At 37.1% G+C, this 18369-nt stretch overlaps 1 protein-coding gene across 1 annotated transcript in view; it reads left to right on the forward strand.

The window, feature by feature from the left end:
- IL1RAPL2 (interleukin 1 receptor accessory protein like 2) overlaps positions 1-18369 on the forward strand; it is a 969995-nt gene that overhangs the window by 47729 nt on the left and 903897 nt on the right. Inside the window, exon 3 of the mRNA XM_023633573.2 lies at positions 8560-8660. Within this exon, the coding sequence (XP_023489341.1) occupies positions 8576-8660 (85 nt within the window). The 5' untranslated portion in view covers positions 8560-8575. The remainder of the gene's footprint in view (positions 1-8559; positions 8661-18369) is intronic.

Below are 18369 nucleotides of genomic sequence, written 5' to 3' on the forward strand. Positions count from 1 at the left end.
TGGACATTTTAACATTTATTCTTCCAATCCATGTGCATGGAATATCTTTCCACTTATTTATGTCTTCTTTAATTTCTGTCAATACTGTCTTATGCTTTTCAGTGTACAGGTCTTTCACCTCTTTGGTTAAGTTTATTCCTAGATATTTTATTCTTTTTATTGCAAGTGTAAATGGGATTGTATTCTTGATTTCTCTTTCTGCTAGTTCATCATTACTGTATCGAAATGTGACTGATTTTTAAAAATTGATTTTATACCCTGCAACTTTGCTGTAGTTGTTATTTCTAATAGATTTCTTATGGATTCTTTAGGGTTTTCTATGTATAGAATCATGTCATCTGCAAACAGTAAGAGTTTCACTTCTTCCTTTCCAATTTGGATTCCGTTTATTTCTTTTTCTTGCCTAATTGCTTTGGCCCAAACCTCCAGTACTATATTGAATAGGAGTGGCAAGAGTGGGCACCCTTGTCTTGTTCCTGTTCTCAGAGGGATGACTTTCAGTTTTTCACCATTAAGTATGATGTTGGCTGTGGGTTTGTGATATATGGCCTTTATTATGTTGAGGTACTTTCCTTCTATACCCTTTGTATTGAGAGTTTTTATCACAAATGGATGTTGGGTCTTGTCAAATGCTTTCTCTGCATCTATTGAGAGATCATGTGACTTTTATTCCTTATTTTGTTAATGTGGTGTATCACATTGATTGATTTTCAGATGTTGAACCATCCCTGCATCCCTGGAATGAATTCCACTTGATCATGATGTATGATCCTTTTAATGTATTGCTGTATTTGATTTGCCAATATTTTGTTGAAGATTTTGGCATCTATGTTCATCAGCTATATTGGCCTGTAATTCTCCTTCTTTGTGTTGTACTTGTCTGGCTTTGGGATCAGGGTAATGTGGCCTCATAGAACAAGTTAGGAACTGTTCCATCTTCTTTAATTTTTTAGAATAATTTGAGAAGGATAGGTATTAAATCTTTGAATGTTTGGTAGAATTCTCCAAAGAAGCCATCTGGTCCTGCACTTTTGTTTTTTGGGAGGTTTTTGATTACTGTTTCAATCTCATTACTTGTGATTGGTCTATTCAGATTCTCTATTTATTCTTGATTCACTTTTGGGAGGTTGTAAGAGTCTAAGAATTTATCCGTTTCTTCTAGGTTATCTAATTTGTGGACCTATAGTTTTTCATAGAATTCTCTTATAATCCTTTGTATTTCTGCAGTGTCTGTTGTAATTTCTCTTTCATGGAGAAGGGAAAGTCTTAAATAAATGGTGTTGGGAAAACAGTATAGCCACAAGCAAAAGAATTAAAGTAGACTATTATCTTGCACCACATACAAAAATTAACTCAAAATGGATTAAAGACTTGAATGTAAGACCTGAAACCATAAAACTCCTAGAAGAAAATATAGGTAGTACACTATTTGACATTGGTCTTAGCAGCATCTTAGTAGAAAAATACCATGTCTACTCAGGCAAGGGAAACAAAAGAAAAAATAAACAAATGGGACTACCTCAGACTAAAAAGCTTCTGAAAGCAAAGGAAACTATCAACAAAATGAAAAGACAACCCACCAACTGGGAGAAAATATTAGCAAATCATTTTTCTGACAAGGAGTTGATCTCCCAAATATATAAAGAACTCATACAACTCAACAACAAAAAGACAAACAACACAATCAAAAAATGGGCAGAGAGGGGCCAGCCCCATGGCCAAGTGGTTAAGCTTGTGTGCTCAGCTTTGGTGGCCCAGGGTTTTGCTGGTTCAGATCCTGGTCAAGGACATGGCACCACTCATCAGGCCATGCTGAGGTGGTGTTCCACATAGCGCAACTAGAAGGACCTACAACTAGAATATACAACTATGTACTGGAGGGCTTTGGGGAGAAGAAGAAGAAGAAAAAAAAAAGAATATTGGCAACAGATGTTAGCTCAGGTGCCCCCCCCCCCCAAAAAAAACGCACAGCATATGAACAGACATTTTTCCAAAGCAGATATACAGATGGGAAACAGACACATGAAACGGTATTCAACATCACTAATTATTAGGGGAATGCAAATCAAAACTACAATGAGATACCACTTTACACTGGTCAGAATGGCTGTAATTACCAAGACAAAAAACAACAGATGTTGGTGTGGATGTGGAGGAAAAGGAACCCTGATATACTGCTGGTGGGAATGCAAACTGGTGCAGCCACTATGGAAAGCAGTGTGGAGATTTCTAAAAAAATTAAAAATTGAAATACCATACAATCCAGCTATCCCACTACTGAGTATTTATCCAAAGAAGTTGAAATCAATGATCCAAAGAGATTTATGCACCTTGTGTTCATTGCGACGTTATTCAGAATAGCCAAGATGTGGAAGCAACCCAAGTGCCCTTCTATGAATGAATTGATAAAGAAGATGTGGTACATATATATACACAATAGAATACTACTCAGCCATAAGAAAAGACAAAATTATCCCATTTGCAACCACATGGATGGATCTTGAGGGTATTATGTTAGGCAAAATAAGCCAGACACAGAAAGACAAATACTACATGATTTCACTTATGTGTGGAAGATAACAAATACATGGATAAAGAGAACAGATTAGTGGTTACTAGAGGTGATGGGGTTTGGAGGGTGGGCGAATGGGGTAAAGGGGCACATATGTATGGTGATGGACAAAAATTAGACTACTGGGGGTGAGCACGATGAAGTTTATTCAGAAATTGATAAATAATGATGTATACCCGAAATCACACAGTTATAAACCATTATGATCTCAATAAAATTGCTGGAAAAAAATTAACATGAACCAGGAACCTGACATACCTGGTACTTTAAGGGAGGAAAAAAGTAAAGTGGAAAGGTAATTTACAAACTATACTTGAAGCCATTTGGGCATAACATTATCATTACAATTATCTGACAGAAGATTTAGTTCAATTACATTTTTAAAAACTCTCTTGTCAAGATGGCCCTACTCATATCAGGATTTGGTACTCCAAGGAGAGGAATACTAATGCCTTCATTACCATTGTGCCAGCATCTTTAGTCTTTAGAATTTCTCATGTGGCCTTTTGGGATTTTTACATACTAACCTTAGGGAGTCAGAAAACACAAAGCCCTCAGGGGGATATGAACTTCAGGAGTAAGAACCACTGCATATTTATAGCCACAGTAGGGGGAAGACTCTTTTTGGGAAAAAAATTAATTTCAAAATAATTGAATAGCAGCATAATTGCTATCATATAAAGTATTATACATGCTTCCGTACACTTTCTTCACACAACAGTAAGTTGGTTGTAAAATCGCCGAGGGGAAAAAGTTATAATGTAATAAACCTAAATTTCAGTGTAAGATTTCCAGGGGATAACCTGAGCTGCTTCTGACTCTTTTAGTATTTACACAGATGTGTGGAAGCGTATGTTGGGTGCCCAGTGGTCACAGTTCTGAGATGTTCCTTGATCAATGATGGTATTTTAGGCTGATTGCTGTTGCAGATGAACACTGCTGGGAGATTGATTGCCCTGGCCTTTCTCTTTGACTGTTTGAATTGGCAGTTTGGCAGATTTTCCCTTTCAATGGGAAATCTGAAACACCTATTGAACATGCTAAAAAACTCTTTTCTTACTCTATATTCCTTTAGCAATTAACATATACAGGTTGTTCTTCACTGTCTTGCACTTGATTAAGCACTCTAGAATGCGTGCATCGCCACACTTAGGTTATAGCTCCTTGAAGGCAAGGAGCGATCTTTTAAAATCTTTGACTTGGTTTATGCCTCCCATAGCATCTAACTTCTAGGGCAAAAATATTTTAGTGTTGGTTAAGAGCTTGGGCTTCGTAGTCACACAGACCTAAATTCAAATATTTTTTTCCTTAGTTTACTATTGTGACCTCGGATAGGTCACAAGTGTCAGTTTCCTAAAAAGTAAAATGGGGATAATAACAGTTCATAAGGTCATTAATAGGATAAAACACCATATAACAGTTTAGCACAATGTCTGGCACACACAGAATACTCAATAAATTATTATTATCATAAAATATAATAGTTATTTTAAAAGTTTCTTGAATTAACGGACTCTCCTGTGGAAACAATTGGCAAATATATAGATTTAAAAGCTTGATATGTTCTTTCTTTTTTTATTTTTTTGGTGAGGAATATTGGCCCTGAGCTAACATCTGCCACCAGTCTTCCTTGTTTTGCTTGAGGAAGATTGTCACTGAGCTAACATCTGTGCTAGCGTTCCTCTATTTTGTATGTGGGACACCACCACAGCATGGCCTGATGAATGGTGTGTAGATCTACACCTGGGATCCAAACCTGTGAACCCTGGGCCTCCAAAGTGGAGTGCGTGAACTTAACCACTATGCCATGGGGCCGGCCCTGATATGTTTAGTTTTTTTAATCCCCACTGATTTCAATTTACAAAAAGGGGAGTATATGAAATAATTCTGTTGTTAACATATTCAATTCCAAGGATTTTACTAGTCAAAGTCAAATATTAGGTATTTCACTTCACAAAGAATAAGAAGGGCTCACATAGGGAAGTAGAAATAATTTGGGGTCAGTTATTTTCTACCTTTAATATCTCCGAGTAGCAGTTATAAAATATAGTTCTTGTTTTGGGTGAAAATTATAACATAATAACTACTGGGTAAAACAGGGCCTTTAAAAGGCTTTCTCAAATAACTTTGTCACTATTTATAAAATATTAGAATCCTTAAAATGATATTCTATCTTGGCAAATTACAGTCCTTACAAACTGTCAGCTTTCAGACAGAAATAGTGAAGGTACGATTATGGATAGGATGGTTGAGGGTAAGGAGAACAAGGCAGACTCCTAATATCTAACTAGCAGGGCTGAGTAGGTAACTGAGTGAATCCATCAGGAAGAGCTAAAGCAGCGATGAGCCAATGTTCTTATCAAAGTCAGTGGTATTATAAGATATAAGTTCTAAAAAGGGAGATGACAGGAGAGCTAGAGTGTGCCTATGGTTCAGGAAAATTTTAAATAATAAGCCTTATTTTTGCAGCATTATTCACAATAGCGAAGATGTGTAAGCAACCCAAGTACCCATCATTGGACGAATGGATAAAGAAGATGTGGTATACATAAACAATGGAATACTACTCAGCCATAAAAAAGACAAAACTGTGCCATTTGAACAACATGGATGGACCTTGAGGGTATTATGCTAAGTGAAATAAGTCAGATGGAAAAGTCAAATACCATGTAATCTCACTCATAAAGAGAAGACACCAACAAACAAACACATAGATACAGAGAATGGATTGGTGGTTACCAGAAGGGAAGGGGTTGGGGGTATGGCGGAAGGAGTAAAGGGTATGGTGATGGATAAAAACTAGACTATTTATGGTGAACACAAGGCAGTCTATACAGAAACTTATATATAATAATGTTGATATATAATAATGTACACTTGAAATTACACAATGTTATAAGCCAATATGACCTTAATAAAATAATTTAAAAAATAGTAAGCCTTCCTTTGAAAGTCCAGAGCCTACATAATCTTCTGACCTGGAAATATGACAGATTGAGTCTATGTAAAACAAAGAATTTTGTAGAGTTCATAATGGTCTTATCAGAGTCTTGATTTGAGTTCTCCCAAAAGCAGATCCAAAAACAGGGATTTGAATGTAGGTAGTTTATTTGGGAGGTTTTTCCAGCAAGTACTGCAAGGGAATGGCAAAGTCAAACTGGAAGGGAGGAAAAGCAAATAAAGAGTGTGTTGTTAATAAACAGTTTACCACTCAATTCTCCTGGCACATACCAAGGGTTGAGGGAGCTGGGTATTTATTCACCAACTCCCATCATTGTGAGAGTCACTCTCCGGGCGTTAACAACCTGGAACTTGCAGTCTGCTTCCTACGCTGCTCAAGCTGCTTTTGCAGATAGTGAAGCCCTCTGGCAGAGAAACATAGGAAGACTTCTGCAGGTGACTTTTGGAGTGGGACAAGAGGATATGGGTAGGCACTAACAGTGTCCACTGCAGCAGGAGATAGGGCACAGCTCAGATTTTGATAATCACATATTGGATAAGAGATATTCTCTTTCAAACAAATGAGTAACTTGAAAAAAAAACACTGAAAGCTGTCATTTATTTGTATTACGTGAACCTTTGATATGACGTTATCTACATTGATATTCTTCTTTTATTCATTAAAATATTTATTGATAACTATTATGTGTCACGCTCTATGCTGGATACTGAGGATACAACAGTTAATGACTAAGTGCCCTCTTGAAGAGGAGTGGGCCGAAACAACCAAGCTAATAAATGTAACTGATTCTTTAAGAGTTTCAACTCATTGAAGTGTAAACATGGATATTTTTTCCCAATAATTGCTACCTGTTGTGCTCTACTGTACTTACTTTTTCCACTGGGAGACAGGGACAGTGATGAACATTTCAGTCTGATTCTATAACTTCAGCTGTTTTCAGAGTTTCATTCTGATTTTAAAGCCTTTGTCTTTACTTACTCCAAGCTCCCATCTGATTCAAGTATTGTCTCTTCCTTTTATTTAGAACAGATGAGATGTGGTTCTAGTGGCTAGGAATTTGGAAGGTGCATGGTAGGTTTTCGCACATCTCCCCTTCTTCCTCCTCTTTCCCCTGTGCTTTCTCTTTTGGTGCTGCATCAGGAGAGGAGTGGCTGAGGAAGAGGGAGAGGGAAAAACATGCTTGTGACTGCCTGTGTCTTCTCCTTGCTTGATCATAATTGCTCTTCTAGCTGTCTGTGGGAACCATATAAACAAGCAGTTATAACGGGCCTGATGATGAGATGCTACCTTCAGCATCTCCTCTGGGCACTGGAAGTTCCTTGCAAGATTTGATTACATCTTTCCTCAGAACCTCAGCAAGTGGCATCATACCACTTTCCTCTTGGGTATACTCATCTTGCTGCATGTTGCAAAGTCTCTGGCAATGGTCATCTGTTTACTCAGTCCCAAGTTGGATCTTTGGTAATATGCCAAATTCGCCTTCCATGCTTCTTGGGACACAGAAATTTGGTGTGTGTTGGGGATGGGTAGGGATTGGTCCTGGTCCCCTGTCATCTGAAAATCTCCAACACACCATCTCTCTTCCCAGGGTTCTTTATCCCTGTTCCAGTGGTACAAGGGAAGTCTAGCATGTCAACTGGGAAAGGAAAACCTGTCTTCATTATTGAAAGGTGACCTTCTCCTCATTCCCAGGCCTCTTTGTTTATTGGCAGAGTGGAGGTGGGATGATAAGTCACTGGCTGCATCGGATAGCTGAGCTGATGGCCTCAGACACAAAACTCTGGAAGTTTTCTGAATTTAGGATAGCAGGTCAATTTGAGGTCAATTTGAGGTAAAGTCTGGGAAAAGAGGATCCCAGCCAACACTTGATATCATCCAGTTACTCTTACATTCTGGATAAAGTTCTGAATCTTTAGGTAAGAACCAGTTATTCAAAAAAATCTTTATAGTGAATTCTGGATCTTTAAGTGTTATCCAGAGGCTGTTCTTGCCTTTCCACTCAGGTTTGCTTCCATCCATTATTTCAGGGATTGCTGTGGTTTCACCCTCATGGTCCCCTTTGCTGTATTTATATCTTGGGTTTATGATGAGCCCAGCGTACCTCTGTGGTGCTTATATTCTGATTCTTAAAGGATCCTAGATGAGTCCTCATATAGGTAACCAATTTACTGAAAAATCAACTCATTGGGGACAAGTACTTAAAAAATAGGATCCCCCCCCCACCCCAGATACTTATTGATGGTGCTTTAGTCAACCCCTTTCCTAGTTATGGAGCGGGGGGCGGGGGGGGGGGCTTCTCAACAATATCTCAGTCCAATTTGATGCTTTTTTTTAAACTTATTTTGGTTTTGGAACAGTTTCATTCCAATTGTTTAAGATTTAGTACTATCGATTTTAATACGTCAGTGTCAAAGTTGAATAAAAACTCCTCAGGTCACATAAAGAAACAAAATAACTGTAAGTGCTGATCAGTCTTATGAATAAAACAAGCAAGGAGGTGAGCTAGAGAATGACAGCGTGAGACTTTAAGATAGTATTCAGGGATGGCCTTCCTGTGGGACTGAGAACTGTAGGATGCTAAGGAACTAACTGCATGAAGAGTGGGGAGTAGTAGTATTCCAGGAGGAAGACAAAATCAAAGGCCATGAGCAGGAAATGACCTTGGCACGTTTCAGGGACAAATAAAATGTGGCTGGAGCATAGCTAACAAAGAGGAAGGTGTTGTGAAATAAGATCAAAGAGGCAGCCAGAGTCCCACCTGCAGGTCTTTGAAGGTCTAAAGGAAAGAGTTCAGATTCTGTTCTAAGTCTAGCGGGAAGCCATTGAAAAGTTTTAAGTAGGGAACTTTGACATGATTCAATTGTGAACTTTCATGTTTTCTTCCATTTGCATAAAAACAAAGCCAGAAGTTACCAGAATGTCATTGTTTCTATAATATGTCTTTAAGATGTGTGAAATGATAGCTGCTGCTTTGTTGAGGCCAAGATTTGTGATTCAAACTTCATATCCTTTTTTGACTTTTCAGCTGCCAAGGAAAGTGAATGATGAAGCCACCATTTCTTTTGGCCCTTGTGGTCTGTTCTGTAGTCAGCACAAACTTGAAGATGGTGTCAAAGAGAAATTCTGGTAAGTTGCTGGCAACTTCTCACTATTTGGTCAAAAATGTGTGATTTTTGTGAATATCCAGAGAGCATCTGTGCCTTTAACTATGAATATATTTAAACAGAAGTGCTTGTGTTCCAGCTATGTTGGAACGTAGCCAAAATAAAAATAGAATTTTAGCCTACCACTGAGAAAATGTTGGGAAACCAGTGGAGTTTTGTTCAACTTCACTGACAGTATACTCTCAGTGGACAGTAAAATGTTAAAGGCCTTCTTAGGGTTGGTTACGTTCGCTAGTGAATATACACTTGGGAGAAAACATTTACAAGTGAGAGGACAAGGAATCTTTAAAAATATATATCTTTTGCCTCCTAATTGAGTGTGCAGCATTACAGTTTAGATGAAAGCTTTTGACAAATATCAGTGAGCTTTAATTCCTCACATCTTCACATTTGTACTGAATCCCTATCAGGCAGAAGTTTAAAGCTTCTGAGTTCAGAAATATTAACTAATTGCCTGAAGAGAAATTTCTTGAGAAGAAATATCTATTCCTAGAACATGGTGGTCTGGCAAGCAGCCATGATTGTACTGAGAGATTAGTTGTAGCTAGTAGATAGCCCAATCAAAGCATAATCATTGTTTAATAACACTTGGATATATATGTCTTTCAGTTTTGATTATACATTCTAGCTATAATTATAAACCATGCATGAGATTTTAAAAATTGATTTTCTGTCTGTAGTCATTCCAGTAAGACACTGAGGAATGGATTATTATATGGAAACAAAAGACTATGATGGGGATTTCTGCTGGCTTCTAATTCAGTTATTTCCTAGAATTAAATGTGTGCTCTTTACTTTCTCATTGTGTATAAAACCCAGGCAATAAAGTGCATGGCTGTTTTTCAAAACAGTAAACACTGGCTGGAGCTTGGAGTTTGGCTAATGTTTGTTTTCTGAGGCGAGAATACTTGCTAATTGAAGTAGCTAAAAAATAGTATTGTCCTTCGATTGATAGTATATTAATAAGTCTTTTGCAAAAGTAAGTCACAGGTTATAAAATAGAGCAACACTGCTGAAGTCCAAAGGATTCTGGAATGGTAAAGGTAGGGCAATATATTGGCTTTTTCTCCACTTAAAGACTCGTATGTATTTAAAAAATTTTTGTATATTATGACTCTTTCAGCTATATTTGTGTGTAACATTTTACCTATAATATCTCCAACTTGGCATATTTTACTTGGCTGCCTTTCCTTGCCTTCTTTCTGAAGTCACATTTTCACTTTCAATCTTAGTTCAGATTGATTATTGCTGAAATGAAATACTTGGAGATATTACTTGCCAGCAAATGTTACATTGGACCAGATCCCATTTTCCTCACTTGGTTATGTCATAATGTCTGTAGTGGAGTCTGAAAGAAAAAAAAAAGAATTGAGAATTTAAAAAGCCATCAGTATTATGGTAGCTTAATTCAAAGTAAAAAAATGAACATAAGTTGCTATATATTCTGTCTTGGTTCTGTTTTTGCTTATTATTTATGAGACAGGCTGTTAAAAAATGTATATACATAGAGGAAGTTATTGTTGACACAGAGATGCCCTTTAAAGATCAACTTCTTAAGGCTTTGCCCCTTTGTTCTTTACTTATGAACTGTGAGGATGTGTGTGGGTTACTAGGGGTTCTTAGCTTTGTCTTCTTAGTGTGGCTGAGTTGTGTCATATCTTCAGTGAGCTTTATTGAAGAAACATTACCCCAAAACATATTCCCCTTGGAGTCAATGTGTTTTCATGGTTTCCGTCTCCACTCCTCCATCCGTCTACCCTCAGCTACCTCCTAGTACAGTTGTAATTGTAATATTGGAGAAAAACCTTTCCTACAGGTCTGGGCAGTGGAGATGGTGTGAATGCAGTCGGTCTTTTTGCTTATGCCTTCCTGCTTCTCTTATGGTGTATATGGAATATTAGGCAGGGAAGACTAATAGGTTGATGTTGGTTTGTGCATGTCTGTGTGTGTGGTGTTTGCTTTTTATTTTAAAATACAGCAACAAAAGTCAAGCATGGGATGAAGACAAGACATCCTAAGTTGCCCATAGCTCATGAACAGGGGGGTACTTTTGAGCAGTTGTTTTCACTCTTCCTTTCTATTTAGCCATTCTCATCATAACCCCTTCCCAGCCCCTAAACTTCCATTAACAGTATTACTTTGTGTAGAAAATAGAGTTATTCGCACTCTCATTATGATAGTCTTATTTGAGTTGACCTTATTTTTTGAAGAACATTAAAAACTGCTTTGGCAAATCTGTAGTACAAGATTTTGTTTCATGCGATCCGTAAGGTCCTTTGCCCTTTGCCAATTAAAGAGATCCGGATTCAAGCTTGCATAGTTGTTCTTCTTGGAATCACCAATGGAAAGCATAAATTTTATTTTTCTCCCTTCGCTCCCTTCCCCCAAGTTGAAAAATGAAGAATGATTGTGCCTTTTACTCATTAACATTTATAACTGTTTAGTGCCAGATGTGAAGCCAGTTACAATGATTTCTGTGCAGTTCATTATAGACAGGGATCCCTTTCAGTAAGATCCCTACAACTACTGATGCCAAGGGCCTCCCTTATGTACAAGACCGAGGACCAAGGGGTAGAAGTTTCAAGTTTGCTTTTAAAAATATCTAATCTGGGCACATATTGAAACTTCCTGATTTCCAGTAGTATAAAATTTTCAGAAGCCACAGCACAGATTCTGTTTCTAGGTAATTCCCATTCACACTGGGCAAGCCCAACTATCAACACTGGCTCAGGAGACAGCAAAGATGGCTCTCTGATTGCATCTCAGGCTGGTTGCATTAGAACATACTAAAATGCACAGCATCTAATTTTGTGTGTGTGTGTGAGGAAGATTGGCCCTGAGCTAAAACCTGTGCCAATCTCGCTCTATTTTGTATGTGGGATGCCACTACAGCATATCTTGATGAGCAGCATGTAGGTCTGCACCCGGGATCTGAACCCACAAAACCCAGGCCGCCGAAGTGGAGCCCACGAACTTAACCATTATGCCATTGGGCCAGGCCCCACAGCATCTAATTTTAAAGACTATAGCTCATTGGCCAAGTGTAGGCTTGTCATCTTCTTAACAGAATACACATGAGGTCCTTCAGCATTGACATTCTGTAAATTTAGGACCAAATAGATAAGGCTATTTAGAAAGTTTACTCTATTAAAGATATGTTTACTTAAAAGTGTCATTCTTTATGGCACGAAATTGGCTAATATCTTGACAAAGGCTAATGGCAGAAAAGCCCAGTAGAGGACACATGTAGCTACAACTAATTTTTAATAGGATGGTTGGGAGAAAAACTCTCCCTCAAGAAGAGATCACTCAAGGGCTTCCATTTAGCTATTTCTTTTTTCTTGAAAAATTACGTCCCCAGAGTCTACATGGACTTTATTTGGGGGGGAGCAGACATTAAACTGTCCCCTTTGCTTTTCTCTGACTTTTGCTGCTGCAGGAAAATTTGATCAGTTGTTGGCATTCAGCTCTCCTAGCCTGGATCTCCATATCAGAGGGGAAAGGAATAGGGTGAGCAGTTTGGTGAGAGGGTGTGTTTAATTCTGAACCCAAACTGGGTCATCTTGCAGTCAGTACACCTGGAGGATGACCATAACAAAGCAACTTCTCAGTCATCTGGTGTTCGAAGGAAAATTGCAGAGCTACCAAAATATCTTAATCAGCTAGAAAAATGTAGTCCCTAGTGGTAAACAGGATGTGAAGGCCTGCTGGCGCACAGTGGGTACTTATAGATACATTTTGGGTTAACTTAAACTAAACCATTCAATTCTATATAGTGAGAATGAGGCCTTAATGAGGCTTTACATGAGGCTTTGGCTTATAGGTTTATAGAATTATGGAATTTTCCGATTGTTGATGAGAGGGTAACGGTTTATTCTCACTGGAAATTCTTTGGTTTTAGAATTTCCAGTCAGATGACTGAGGAAGATCATAAAGGCAGAAATAGAGGTTATATGAGTCTATGTTTCTGGCAAAAGCTAGAAAGAGTCGTCTCTCAAACAACTTCCAAGAGTAAACAAAATAACTTTCCTTGTGAAATTGATATATAATTAAAAATAAAATGAAATATCATGCTATGAATTCTTAAAAAGGAGGCAAAATGTTTTATTTTAAAATGGTGATTAGAAGTAATGTTGCTGGAGGATATTCAGGCTGTGTCTTTAGCTGTGGAGTGCAAGAGCGCTAGATTAGAAGTTAGAAGATCAACAAGGTGCTATTGAAATCTCATCTCCTCAATTTATTCTAATGAGCTAAGATCAAGGAGAAAAATGCCTTTCCATGATCTTTTCTTTAATTGAAAGGGATAATCTGAGACTTGATATTTTCATCTCTTTAATTAGGGTGACTTCCTTGGAGGAAACTGGATCTTGAAAGGAAGGGAAAGTGGGTACTAGAAGATTGGCCTGGTCATTGGAAATGGTATTAAAATTTGGAGTATAGGACAAAGTTTACAGCAAGTAAAGAGTAGGCAAGGATGAGAGAGATCAGTGGGAAAAAACTTATCGCCAGAATCAAGCTGAATGGAACTCACACTTATTGAAGAAGTTGAAGAGCAAATCATTTTAGGATTCTCAATCACTGAACTTTATATGGCCAAAGGCATAGCCAGTCATGAATTATTTATAGAACTGTTACTGTATGTGCAACATTCCACCAGTCCTGTGGTGGGGGGAGGGGAGAGGGAAAATAAGTCAAAAGTCTCTTTTTCAATGATACTTAATGTTATCGGGATAAATGAATGGCTAAACAGATTATGCTATCCTGATGGAACACTATATAACTATGAAAATGACCAGTATTGAGATTATATCCACACACAGAAAAGTGAGTATAAAACAATACATATTAAGCAAAAAAACCCAACAACCCAGAACATAATGACACATGCTGTTAAAAATATGTATTTACACTAATCAAAATTGAAAAAGAATTTGGAATGTTTAGCAGTTATAGTTAAAGGATTTTTCCTACAAAGTTGCTTGAATGTATGATCAAAACTAAGAGATCTAGCTAACTAGGAGGAAACACTCTTATTGGCGATGTTTCACATGTGAAACTCCTGCAGAATAACACAAAAGAATTTGATTCAATATTAAACTTTCACAGCACAGGCCTCCAAAGCCATGGGAGTCAGAGAAGGGCAGGATCAATAGTGGGCATTCTATAGAAGATGAGGGGCTTGAGGCAAGCCTTGACAGTAGGTAGCACCAGAGTGAGCTGGAATGAAGGAGGAGGACGTTTAAGGTAAGGAGCACAGTGTTGAGTGAATGGATGGGGATAGTACAGAGTATGGCACGTGTGTCTAGGGAGAGGTGTAAGTCAGGAAGTGGGAAGCAGTTGAAGTTGGCTAAGCAAGCCAAGCCAAGCTAAAAGATAAAGGCTCCTGAGTCCTGGTTAGACAAGTAGTAGATTTTATTTTTCAGTAGAATAGTGATGAAAGATGACTCCTGCAATAATTTACAGTGTTGGCTGCAAAGGGTGGCCGGGTGAGAGAGAAGACTAAAATGATTCCCATGGGGGAAACCAGAACTTGACTTGGGAATTTTACTATGGGACACATAGGAATGAGTTTCTTTTTATGTTTTCTTAATTTTTTTTGTTTTGAAACATTGCAAACCTACAGAAAAGTTGCAAGAATAGTACAACGGCCCCCTATATACTCTTCACTTGTATTCACCAGTTAACATTTTGTTATATTTGTTTTCTCTCCTTCCACTCTCTCTCTCCTGCTCTCTTTCCTTCTTCCTCTCCCTTTTGCTCCCTGTTGCTCTAGATGTTAGCTATGGATTTTTTGTAGGTGTTTTTTAAGAGATTGAGAAATTTCCCTTTTTCCTAGTTTGCTGTGATTTTTTTTATTATGAATTGGTAATGAATTTTGTCAAATGCTTTTTCTGCAACTATTAACATGATGAGATGATTTTTCTCCTTTATTGTGTTAATGTGGTGAGTTACATGGATTGATTTTCAAATGTTGAGAAAGCCCTGCTAGAAGAGAGAAACCCTACTTAGTCATAATGTATTATTCATCTTGTATATTGCTGGATTTATTTTAATATTTTTTGGTTCTTCAGGAATTTTGTATTTATATTCATGAGTGATATTGTCTGTAATTTTTTTGGTAATGTTTTCATTAGGTTTTGGTGTCAGGATTATGTTGGCCTCATAAAATGACTTAGGAAGTGTTTTCGCTTCCTCTATTTTCTGAAATGGCATTGTTTCTTCCTTAAAAGTTTGATAGTACTGGCCATTGATATTATCTGGATTTAAAGTTTTCTTTGTGGAAAGTTCTTTTATTAATGCTTTGATTTCATCAATATATACAGAGTTACTCAAATTTTCTCTTCTTAACTCAGTTTTGGTAATTTGTGTTTTTGTAAGGGATTTATCTATTTCACATAAGTTTTAAAATTGATTGACCTGGAGCCATTCATAATATTCATTTAATATCCTTCAAATGTCTGTAAGATCTGTAATTCCCCCTCTTTCATTCCTGATATTATTTTTTTTTCTTGATTAGTCTTGCTTGCTAGGGGTTTATCAAATTCATTAATCTTTTCAAATACTTTTCTGCCCCATTGTCAATCTCCTCTCTTTCTGTAACTCCTGTTATACACGTGTTTGACTGTTTTCTAATTGTCCCTAAGGTCTTGAGATTCTGTTCATTTTTCTTCAATTATTTTTCTATATGTTTTTCAGATTGGAAAATTTCTAGTGACCGCCTTTGGCAATTATGCCCTGTGCATGTTCAGCTCAGCCTGCACCCAGGGACTCATAGAGAGCCCCCATATAGGTTTCATAGGCTCCTCTCTGTGAATCTCTCTCCTCTCACTGAAGGTTCCAGCCATTTTAGCTGTCCCAGGCCCTTATCTATGTAGCTTCATCTCAGCAGACCCACTGAGCTCTGTTAGGACTCCAATTCACTGTGCTATAGTTGGGGAATTATCCCCAACTGAAGAGCTACGTTGTTTGTGGGGCTCACCTCATGAGTTTCCCTTTTCTGAGATCACAGTCTTGTTCTGCCTGGAAACAGTTGCTTCATATATATTTTGTCCACTTTTATCATTGCTTTCTGTGAGAGAGTCTAGTTCCAGTTATTTCATCATATTGTAAAGTGGAAGTTTTCCTGTTATCTTTTGATATGCCATCATTCTTTGAGTGCTTCCTTGCTTTCTGTTATAAAGATGTACCTTCTTACTTTCTCTGTCCCAGCACTGGAATTAGCCAGTGGAAAATGGCATTTAGAAACTATTTTTAAAAATTGTGATTTAATTCTGATACTTCCAATTCAAATCCAACATGACAGGGTTCTTCTTCACCTGTCCCCACTCTATATTTTTATCTCCTTTTCTCACAGTGGGAATCCTCATTCCCATCAACTTCAGTATACTTACTTAATTATTTTACACTATAATTCATGCAAAATAGTTTCAGAAGTACTACACCAAAACCACTACCAACAGCAAACTTACTAAATAAAGTACAAGATATTTTATAATTCTTTTTGTCCTTAGAATTCATCCTACTAAATCTGTATGGTCAGAATTTTGTGTTCAGAAGTAACTTGAATTAATTTTCTCTGTGGTTATTTATAAGTATAAACAAGATAATTTGTGTCTGTACTCAATTTGCTTTTTTAATCCTTTTTGAATAAGTTTTATTTTTCAATATGGAAAACATTTACATAACTGAAAATGTAAAATTATAGAAAAACAAATATTTCTTCCACCTGGTCCCACATATCCACTACTTGTAATCAATTTCTTTAGTTTCTGATATTTCCTTCTTTTTTTATTTGTGCAGATTAATGTATGTATTTTATTTCCCTTTGTTTCATACATAAAATGTAGCAATACGTAACTATCTATTTTACTCCTTTTTTTTATTTACTGTATTTTGGAAGTCAAGTAGTGAGATTGTTTTAATATTTTTTCTTATTACAAATGCATATTCTGCTTAATAGAAGTTCAAACAACACAAAAATAGAAAACTCTCTTATGATTTCATCTCCAGAATTAACTCATCACTACATTTCATGTAGATTCTTCCAGATAGTTTCTTTGGATATATATGCATATGGGTGATATATATAGCCTAAATCATGTATTTTTCAAACTTAAAATCATACGACATATACTATTCTCCAACTTGATTTGTCACTTAGCATGATATCTATATCTATAACCTCTAGTCCTTGTCAATACATATCTAACTGAAACTTTTAAATACCATACTCTTTTCCATTGTGTGGATGTATTCTAAGTTTAAACCTGAGCTCTGTTTATGGAGATTAGGGTTTTATCTTTAGGTTTTTGCTAAGCTGAAACAATGCTTCAAGGAGCATCCTCCTACATGGATCTTAGTGCACTAGAAGAGTGAATGTTTTCGTAGGATAGATACCTAGAAGTGGAAATACTGGACACAATTTTTATTTAAATATTTAAAAGATGTTGACAAATTGCCCAATGTCACTATATCAAACATATATTTCCACCAACAGTATATCCCAGTTCCTCTCTCATTACACATTGCTAACGGTATATTGTCAATTAAAGAATTTTTGCCAATCTAAATCCAGATGAAAAACTTCTTATTACTAAAATCTCCACGTTGGCTATGATGAGTATGTTCCTTGGATTCAAAGAATGTTTTTGAAAGAGTGTGTTTGTGTGTGTGAGAGTGTGTGTATGTGTGTGTGCGTGTGTGTGAGAGAGAGAGAGATTAAAATCAGCAGCAAAGCAATCCATACGGGCAAATTTCTGGCCATTCCACTATATTGGGCAACAAAGAATGGGAGAGGAGGAGGAGAGAATGTGAGTTAAGACCTAAGTTCATCATTTTGGTTGCTGTACAACATCGACAACATCTGATATAATTGAAATATTGAAGTCCTTTATGACACTGTGCCTCTTTAAATGAAAATGTGTGGATGATTAAGCTAATTAAAACATTTAATGAATTTTAAAAACTGGAAAATCTGAAAACAGTTCCGTGTGGGAATACCGTCCAGCTATGTAGCATCATCCAAATACAGAAGTTACCAAGCTTGGTATTGTGTTGGATTCATTACTGTCCATAAGGGAGAACAATGACAGAGAAGTAAGAATAAATTGAGCATTCTATTAATTTTGATGTAGGGATTTAGCCAATCCACAAGAGCAGCCAAGAACTACAGTGAATGGGCTCCTTTCTACTCTGTTGTTTTGGAATGAAAGGGTATTGTATTTGTCAGAGTGGAGAGAAGCTTTGAATGCCCGTAATTTCTGCTAGCTAGTTTCTGTCATAACCCAGCTCATGTAGGCATGTCAGGCTCAAGTGCATCCCTCGTGGCTCTGTTGACTTCTACAGTGACTTCTAATTTGCCCTAAATGAAATATGTGCTCACAAAAGCACACCATTAATGTCTATTGTAGTTTGGTCCCTGGGAAAAGCTGGCATCCAGAGATTTCTTAAAATATGCATGATGCCTCCAGTCCATTAGAAGAGTACTGAATATGCAGGTTTCAACTTTTGTTCACATTCTGATTCTTGCCCTATTTTTACATCTATATATTTATCTGAAACTATCACAGAGGAGGATGATGTTTTGTGAGGATTGTACCAGAACTGTTCTCCTCTAAAAGAAATGCCTTGAAATTTAATGACCTTCCCCAAGGCTAAGAAAAGTCAGGCCC

The sequence above is a fragment of the Equus caballus genome, chromosome X (assembly GCF_041296265.1).
Source record: "Equus caballus isolate H_3958 breed thoroughbred chromosome X, TB-T2T, whole genome shotgun sequence".
Taxonomy (NCBI): Eukaryota; Metazoa; Chordata; class Mammalia; order Perissodactyla; family Equidae; genus Equus; species Equus caballus.